At 34.0% G+C, this 9,944-nt stretch overlaps 1 protein-coding gene across 1 annotated transcript; it reads left to right on the top strand.

Moving 5' to 3' along the window:
- Positions 1-610: 610 nt before the first annotated feature.
- LOC140878053 (cell wall / vacuolar inhibitor of fructosidase 2-like) lies at positions 611-1,159 on the top strand. Its single transcript, XM_073281654.1, has one exon. It carries the CDS (start codon positions 611-613, stop codon positions 1,157-1,159), a length of 549 nt encoding a protein of 182 aa, XP_073137755.1.
- The last annotated feature ends 8,785 nt before the right edge of the window (positions 1,160-9,944 follow it).

The following is a 9,944-nucleotide window of genomic DNA, read 5'->3' as shown; positions in this document are numbered from 1 at the left end:
ATGCATCAATGAGATAAATGAGAGAGATTGTATTCATAATAATAATTTTTTTAAGGGTGAATATAATGTTTTGTGAAATGAAAACAAAGAGGGCCAATCATGTCAACATTTATAGATGCATTTTTCAAAAAAAATATTAAAACAAAAACAAAAACAAAAACAAAAACATTTGAATATTAATAGTTGATTACGTAACATACAGTGATCGGAAAAATAAAAATTAGGAACATCTTCACTCAAATTACAAATATAAAATCTCTCTTCAAAAATTACATTTAAATAGTTTCTTTACACAAAAAATTATATATATATATATAAAATTATCCTTAACGCGGTGAGAATATCTCTCACTATTTATTGTGTTGATCATAAGGGAAACAAATAATGTTTTGAAATATCTCCTATTATATATATTGATAGGGTTGGTGTGTATAGTGTATGTACCGTGTACTACATATAATTCACACACACATATATATATATTATATATATATATATAAAGTTTTATTATGCGACCCAACAACTATGCCCAATTCCGTATATATATATATATATATATATATATATATATATATAATTTGTGTCTTGCACATCAACGAAACAAATACAAATGGCAAAACAAGTGTTTGAAATTGTTCTTGTTTTGGTGGTTGTGTTGTTTTTCAGCCAGGGCAATGCAAACATCACCAAAGACATGGCTTTGATAGAAAGTGTGTGTAAGAAAACACATGACTTCAAGTTGTGCGTGTCTACATTGATATCGAATCCTCACAGCTTCAATAGTACCGACGTAAAAGGGTTAGCACGTATCATGATAGGCATAATACAGGTCAAAACAGATGGAATAATAGCAACGATCGATCGGATGAGCAAGAACGAATCCGATCCGCTTATACGGCGGTGCTTTAACGATGACTGTTTTGTGGAGTACGATAAAGGCACAGAACTACTTCAACAAGCAATAGAAGATTTGGAATCAGGTTCCTCGGGACAGGCAATAACTGATGTACATTGGGCATGGGAAAATGCAGAGACTTGCCAGGATTGTTTTGTGGAGTTGAAACGCAAGTCGCCCGTCACGGCTATCAACTCTTATTTTGGTGCTCTTTGTAATATCGCTGAAGATATTATGTCAATCTTATTGCATAACTTAAAATAATACTTAAAATAATAAGTATTATATATATATAATACTTAAAATAATTTTACATAACTTAATATTCACTATATAAATATATATAAGTATATTACATGCAAATAAATACATAAAATTAATTACTAAATCATGATAAAAATCTCATGCATACTCTACCTCAAAATAATAAAACATGTGCGGAATATTTGTTTTACTCTCCAAAACATCAATATCATAAATGAACTATGGTCACGAGTACTAGCTGTCTGGATGCTCATACGTCCTCGCCGTCAGTCATGCATACTCTCAACCTCAAAAGTATAAAACATGTGCGGAATATTTGTTTTACTCTCCAAAACATCAATATCATAAATGAGCTATGGTCACGGGTACTAGCTGTCTGGATACTCATACGCCCTCACCGCCAGTCGAGACCACATTTCCTTTATTATTCTCATGCTCACCTGCACCATTTAAATTTAGTGAGACTAGAGGCTCAGCACGTACTATCCTTATGTAACAATATGAAACCACACCCAAACACACATCATATAAAATACATGAATATATTTATATGTGCATGATCTTGAAAACATATGCATATAAACATGTATAACTTAATCATAAACATCATCATCATACTATATCATAAACATTATACATAACATGAGTCATAAAATGTCATGTCTTAATTTCTTAGTTCTCAATAGGTCGTATCCATGTCGGTGGTCTCATACTTAACGATCGATCAATCATAAAAACCAACGTACGTGGCGATGAGATCTTCACCTCTTATGCCACTTCACTAGCCCTCTCAGCTGGATCCATAAGATCATCATAACATAACACATTAACAGAAAGGTCACCGGGCCCAGGTATCCCGGCCTCCAACCACATCACTTTTCACCTTCACTTAAATTTTCATAAAAAAATTATTTTTCTTAACATGCCTTTAAACTTAACAAAAAATTCTTATATGATGCATGAACTTAAAAATCATCATTATTTCTTTATTTCATGAAAATTCGCTTGGAAATATATATTTAATTTATTTTCTTAAAAATCATACTTATGTATATATATATATATATATATATATAAATACATGTATGGATTAAATATATATTTACGGACCTTTTATTTTTTCATGGACTTGTTCGAGCTGCTGACCATTTAACTTAAACACATAAATTCCTATACTGGCCCAATAAGCATTTAGCCCAACATGACCTGACACATTAATTCTCATGGACCCCAGGCCCGTGGAAAACTAATGGTCTCACAACTAGTCCAATTAATTAATTAAACCAATTCCAAGCCCATTAATTAATAACTTAAACTCTTAATTAATTTAAAATAAAAATACCCGAGCCCAACTAATATAAGTTATATAACCCAGACTCGGACCAAACTAATTTGACCAATTATAATTTAGACCGGACCCGGACTCAAAACCTCAAGCCCGACCCGCTTGAACACAAGACACAACCCTAGCATTCCTCTCCCTAAGCCCAACTCGTGGCAGCCCTGAGTAGTTGCAGCAAATTGGTTCGTTCCGCCTGCTCCTACTGCCTTTGGCCATGAAACAACCTTCCATACTTGGCCAACATCTAGGCGGTTCTAACCCAACAAATTTTATCTTAAACCGAGCCTTGTAGAAGGAGAACAAACCAAAACAACAGAGCCCCACTGCTGCTATGCGCGCAGAACGCAACCGCTGACTTCAGGCGGTTCGACAGCCAACCTCCGGCCACCACCAGCTAGAAAACCACCATGAGGACCTTCCCCAAGGTTTTTGGATTCTAACCCAACTAGAATCAGCCTTAAAATCATCATGTGGACCGAGAACAAGCCCTCGCACACATACCGCTCAATTTGCGTCTAAACCCGCGTCCAACATGAACCTAGCCCAAACCAACAACTAAAGCCACTGAACCATAATCCAACCACAACCCTAGGGACCATATATAAACCCTAAACCACTTGGTCAGCAAGGTAGAACAATCCATGACAGAAAAACATGAGAAAATTGATTCATAAGCCTTAAAAACGTATGTTTTATGCATGTTCATGAATGTTATTCATTAAAACCACATACATCATGCAAGATCATAATTTTCATGCTAAAATCAGAATAATATGACTAAAATGGTGTTCAAGAATGGATTCGAACGTGCCTTTTTTTTATTTTAGAAGCCAAAAACTCAATTTTGACGTGTTGGACGATCTCCAGGATGAGCGGACTTCAAAACTTTGATTAAATCTTCAAAGGGTTTGTGTGTGATGTGTGTTTTCTGATGAAAAACGTGAGGGAGAAGGGAGGTGGCGGCTAGGGTGAAATAATTGTGAAAAAAAAAAGTCATAAAGAAGGATCTAGATATATTATTAAATTGTTAAGATATTAATTTAGATTTGAGGGAAATAATCTATAATTTTTAATATAAAAATAACCTTTAAAAATTGTTATTTTTCTGAAAAATTTCGTAATAAATAATTATAGAAAATGACTTATTTTGGTGAAAATTGGACTCATATATATATATATATATATATATATATATATATATATATATATATATATATAAACTACTATTTTTTGAAAATAATACCTTAAAATAATAATTTTAGACTCATAAAATTCACATAAAAATATTTGGAGTGAAAATCATATATCTCGTTCGTCCACGGTCTCGTCTACGCGATCGAAAAAAATATTTTTAAAAATTTTATAAATAGTATAATTACGGGTTAAATGCTTTAAATAACATTTAAAACATGCAGATAAATCACATAATTCACATAATAGCACATAAAAGTCATTTAAACCTTTTTTACTTTATTTTAGAACCATTAAATCCCCTAGTTATGCATGCGGGTTTACGTATCGAATTTTCGGGCGTTACATAAAATGTAATATTTTTTAATGAATAATACATATAAGAGACCCGTCTCAAAAAATGACTATTGAGACCGTCTCAGAGGAGTTTTTGTCTTATGAAAAATAATTAAAATATCACATATACGTGGACACAAAAAAATAACTAAAATAAAAAATAGTGATAAAATCTTATAAATTTACAATTTTTAGCCGAAAATTGATATATTACCATAAGTAACATTTATGAATATTATTAACTCATGTATGAACACAAAAGGTCAACTGAAATTAAAAATATTGATTACTAATAGAATTTCAAATTTTGAACCGAAAATTGGTACAATATCATATCACAAAAACTTTTGTGAGATGATTTCATTGGTAAATTTTGTGAAATGAATTTCCTAATTAATTGGATCACTCATGATAATGCATTATTTTTTTATTTCAAATGTACTATAACCTTTTATTTGTAAATACGAGTGGATTTAACCGATCTCACGGATACCAACCAAATCTGGATTAGTGGCTCTCATTAATTAACCTCTAGTTTTGTTTTTGAAATCTCTGCTAGTTTTTCCATAAGTTTATTTTCTACGAGTCTCAAAAACTTCTGCTTGGAACATTGCATCCTCGAGCAAAATATTTTTTTGTCTATAAAAAAAAAAACTCTTTTTGCCACTCAAATAAGTTTGGCTTCACTATCACCTACAATTAGATATCGATTGGAGAATTAGGGTTATCTTTGATCAACTTGATGAAATTTGCTAATATGGTTGTCAAACTAGCAGATTATGTCCTGAATTATATTCATAGATTGTGAATCATTTTGAAAAGTGTTGTTCTTGTTTTGGGAACTCATTGTCACAAGTTTGTGGTTTTGTTGTGTTAATATCAATGTGGGCTGTGTGGTACGGGTAAATTAATCAATCTGTCCAGACTCCAGATGCCTAGTGTAGTCCTAAATGCGAAACAAGGAGTGATAGCTCAAGGTTTATTTCTTCCGGTTGTATGGAATATTTACCAATTGACGTTCCAGTTGTTTCGCTTAGTTTACATTGTTTCCTTACTAATAAGTTGCTGATCTAGTCCTGAATTTTTGTCTTTCTTACCATAATTTTTCCTTGGAAACTTTCATGCTTGTTTAGTGCCACTCAACTAACAGTAAAACAAAAATTGAGCTGATTGATCACAAATTAAAAATGTTGTGTGTTTTTCTAATCTTCCATTGGTACGCTGAAATAAGGGGAATAATATTGAAACTCATTTTCTGTTTTTCTTCTATTTTTTTATGTAGAACTTGATTCGATCTAATTTTTTTGATGCAAATGTTGGTTGGATATTCGTCGGAGTATGATTTCATGAGAACTTTGTGGATGGCTGGATATGAGATGATTATATTGGGGCCTTCGTTGCATTACTTGTTCAATTTCGCGTCCCGAGTATTCCCAAGACGCGATTTGTTTTTGGACGATTAAGAAAATTGTTTTGGGACAGTTAACATACAGGCTTGTAATGACTGCTGCATTCTTCTCTGTAAATGCTGGCTTACAAGGTACCCCATTTTTAGTAAATTGTTTTCTTTTTTTACTATGGCGTGTTGTTATAGATTGTTTGCTATTGTTTTTTTTTTTTTTTTTAAATGTGACGTGCCTTAGTTTGTGTATGGTGTTTTAATCTTAACATGCCTCCTTTGACCTCGGTATATCGAATGGCGGTGAGCAGGGCAGTTGGTAGACTAAATACATCATGACACAAAGGTTGATTTTTTGTTTTCACATTCTGGCTTTGAACTTACTTTTGTGATTGGAAATACTATTTAATTTCAATATTGTCGTGGTTTTATTGGTTCGACCAAACAGGTTGCAGAAATGGCGAATTTTAGGGGCTCCATGGTGGGCACACAGTTGAATGACAAAGTCTTGAGATTTTATTTATACTTATAATTTCAAAAGTGCACATGTATCTAGTTTACCTTCTTTTAATGAAATCATCTTTAAATTATTGGTTACCTTGGTCTTCTGCATACCACATCCATGTCATGCTATTTTTTTTTTCCCTAGCCAAGTTTCTATATCCTTATGCTTGTCTAGACAATCTCATTGGGTGACTTTCCTGTACAAGAGTAGTGACGGAATTCTGAATTTGAGAAAGAACGACACGAAGGAGCATAAAGTTCAAATGTATCAAATGTATTGTCCAAGTAGAATATCTTGTATTTTTCGCATTGATATTATGATTATCAAATGACAATGAATGGCATAACGAATACTGGGAAAACATGAGTGAATAATGCTGGGATACTCCCACCATGTATCAAATGTACTGTCCAAGTCGAATATCGATCTTATATTTTTCGCATTGATATTATGATTATCATTGGACCTTTGAGCTTAAGATTCTATCATTTAAGATATTATGATACAAGAGGATGTATATAGAGAAATATATAATTAGCGAAAATACACTTTCGGTAGACTTTCCTTGTAAAAGTGTCAAGACTTTACCCCTTCTTGTATGAAATGATATTTTTAACGATCTTGGAAGTTCATGGTTCTGGTTTATTAGAATGTCATGAAGTCGTCAATATATTGTCAATTTTTTTTTTTGCAAAGTAATTTTTTGATATAAAAAGTAATACTTATGCAATGAAAACTAATATTTTGCACATAAAAATTAATATTTTTCACATGAAAAGGAAAATATTTTTCAAATTATCATAATTTAGAAGTAATAATTGTATCATAAAGATTAATATTTTGATTAAAAAAGTAATATTTTTATGTTAAATTAACATATGAGGGAGTAATACTTTTAACAAAAAAACTAAAACGTTTGACAACAAAAATAATTTTTACATAAAAATAATAATGTCGTGTCAAATAAGCATGCATTAATTTTGACATAACATATAACATGTAAACGAATACGTTAAAAGTAATACATTTAACAAAATATATAATACCCTTGACCAAAAAAAGTAACTTTGGAAAAAAAATATTTTTTATGTGAAATTAGCACGCATTAAAAGTAATACGTTTATCACAAAAACTAATACTTTGCACATAAAAACTAATACGTTAGAATAAAAATAACAATATTTTTATGTCAAATTAGCGAACGATGGAATCAATATTTTTAACCAAAAAACTAATATTTTTATCATATAAACTAATTTTTTTTCAAAGGAAAAATAATATTTTTTATGATCAATTAGCATACATAAGAGGTAATACCTTTAATAGAAAAAATAATACTTGTAATACTTTTTATGTCAAATTTATATACTCTAGAAATAAAAATGTAATTATAAAAAATAATATTTTTCACAAGAAAACTAATATGTTTTATATCAAATTAACATATTTTAGAAGTAATACCTATAACAGAAAAACTAATATTTTTGATCGAAAAAATAATACTTTAAACAGGAAAAAAGTAATACTTTATTTTATATTCAATTATTATGATTATAAATATTAATAGAACGATGTATGTAGTTAGTGTTTCCATAGTAGGTTACAAATTTTGAGGATATCGTTAAGTCCTCATGGTATTCTCAATTTTTTACAAAATAATAATTTGATATAAAAAGTAATACTTTTGCAATGAAAACTGATACCCCATGAAATTATTTTAACCCGAATCCGTTCGTTATGGGTTTATGAGGGTTGGCCCAATTATTGAATTATAATCATTAGGTAAGGTCCAGCCCAGTTTTACACCTGTTAGGGCTTTACTTAAACTGGGCTGTTATTTATGGGCCGACCAGAGCTGGCCCCTAATGGGTTGGATGGACTTCTCTTACATGCATTGTGGATAAGTTTGACCATCTCGAGATATTTATGAAATGGGGATAAACTTGAAGGCGGTCCAATGGATGAAGAGTCCTAGTACAGGACATGTTATAATTCGACTAGGTCACTTACTCTATTTTTCCTATAAATACAGGTATTGTTATGGTTGTATTATTCATTATTCATTACTCACTTTTACATTCACGCACTCATATCTCTCAGTTTCGCATTAATCATACCCTCTGCCTTCAAGACACTGACTTAGGCATCGGAGGGGTCACGCCGAAAACACCTTCGGCGTCCCTTTGACCTAGCTGTTGCTTGTGCAGTTCCGCCATACCCGAGCCGACCTACTTTCTAAAGGATTTGGAGGATCCATTCTACCAGACCGAACCCGAGGTAAAATTTCGACATCATCAATTGGCGCCGTCTGTGGGAATTTGAAAAAAAAAGAGTTTCGATGGCTAATCAGAATGGAAATCACCCAAATTTAGAGGAGTTAGTAACTCAGGCTGTTCAGAGGGCTTTGGCGGAAAGAGATGAGGCCAACCCTCCGCACCCCGATCATAATGCCCACCTCGAGGAGATCAAAAAGTTGAAGGAGGAGATGGAGCAGTTAAGGAAGAAGCAGGCCGGGTACCTAGCTACCACAACCAGAAACATTCCTTTTACTCAGGAGATATTGGACGCCGACCTCCCCAATCAGTTCAAATTGCCTCATGTTGGGGAGTATGATGGCAAAGGGGATCCTGAAGACCATTTGGCACGCTTTGAGAATACAGCTCTGTTGCATAAATATTCTGATCAAATTAAGTGCCGGTCTTTCCTTACTACTCTCATAGGACCAGCACAGCAATGGTTCAATATGCTACGTCCTGGGGAGATCAAGGAGTTCAAGGATTTCAGCAAATCCTTTTTGCATCACTTTGCTAGCAGCAAAAAGCATCCTACCACTACTTTCAGCCTATTTGCAACCAAGCAATGAGAACATGAAAATTTGAGAGCATACATCCGCAGGTTTAGTGCCTTGGCTCTCGAGGTACCCATGGCTACTCCAGCTGCTCATCAGTGCCTTCATGCAAGGGCTGGATACAAAAGATTTTCTTAAATCTCTAATAAAGAGGCCGCCAGAAACATATGAAGAATTACTTGCCCGAGCTGAAAAATATGTCAACATGGAAGAGATACAGGTTTCGCGGGCAGCTGTGAAGAGGGAACGGCCAAAAATTCCAAAGAACAATAGGGTTCCAAACAATAATTCAGGGATGGGACAGCCATTCCGACCTGCATTGTTGGGAGAATTCACCTCTTTCACTCCTTTACGCATGAGTAAAGTCCGAGCCCTACAAATTTGTGACGATCGAAAACTCACACAAAGGCCTCCGTGGACGGAAAATGGACCCCGAAACAGGCAATCAGATAAATATTGTCACTTTCATAATGAATATGGGCATACTACAGAATACTGCCGACAATTAGATTAGGAAATTGAGAGGATAATACAACAACATTCTGAAATAAAAAATATTTTGATCCGACAAGAGGGGTACCGTCCGAAAAGGAAACAACGAGGAAGATCGAGACAGAGAGCCAGGACTACTCCTCCTCAGGAGGATTTCAATCGCCCAAATCAGGACCAGCCTAGGGATGACCGAGCTCATCAAAGACCGGCTCCGCCTGCTCGGGGAATTATCAATATGATTTCAGGAGGCCCTACTGATGGAGATTCCAATCGAGCTAGGAAAACTAGCAGCCAAAAATTAGTAAATATGGAAATTGACAATCAAACTGTCAACATTGGCCCGACCCTTTCTTTTGGGCCGGAAGATTTAAAAGGGGTTGCTAACAACCATAATGATGCACTGGTAATAAGGGCCATGGTAGCGAATTACGATGTGGCCCGGATATTTGTGGATTCAGACAGTTCTGTCAATGTCCTATTTCAAGAAGCTATCAATCAAATGGACCTGGGGCAGTATAGAATAGAGCCCGTTGTCACATCACTCTTTGGTTTCACGGGTCATGCAATCCGGCCTGTGGGGTTAGTACATCTGCCCCTAACTCTTGGGAAAGGCAACGGTCGCAAGACCAGGATTGTGAGTTTTATTATAGTAGACGCTCCGCTCCGTCTGCC

This window comes from Henckelia pumila, chromosome 2 (genome assembly GCF_033568475.1).
Source record: "Henckelia pumila isolate YLH828 chromosome 2, ASM3356847v2, whole genome shotgun sequence".
Taxonomy (NCBI): Eukaryota; Viridiplantae; Streptophyta; class Magnoliopsida; order Lamiales; family Gesneriaceae; genus Henckelia; species Henckelia pumila.
Note: the sequence above shows the minus strand (reverse complement) of the source record. Positions and strands in the feature narration are given on the sequence as shown.

Excerpts from the sequence above, each read along its gene's own strand:
- LOC140878053 (XM_073281654.1), top strand. The coding sequence starts at position 611 with ATGGCAAAACAAGTGTTTGAAATTGTTCTTGTTTTGGTGGTTGTGTTG.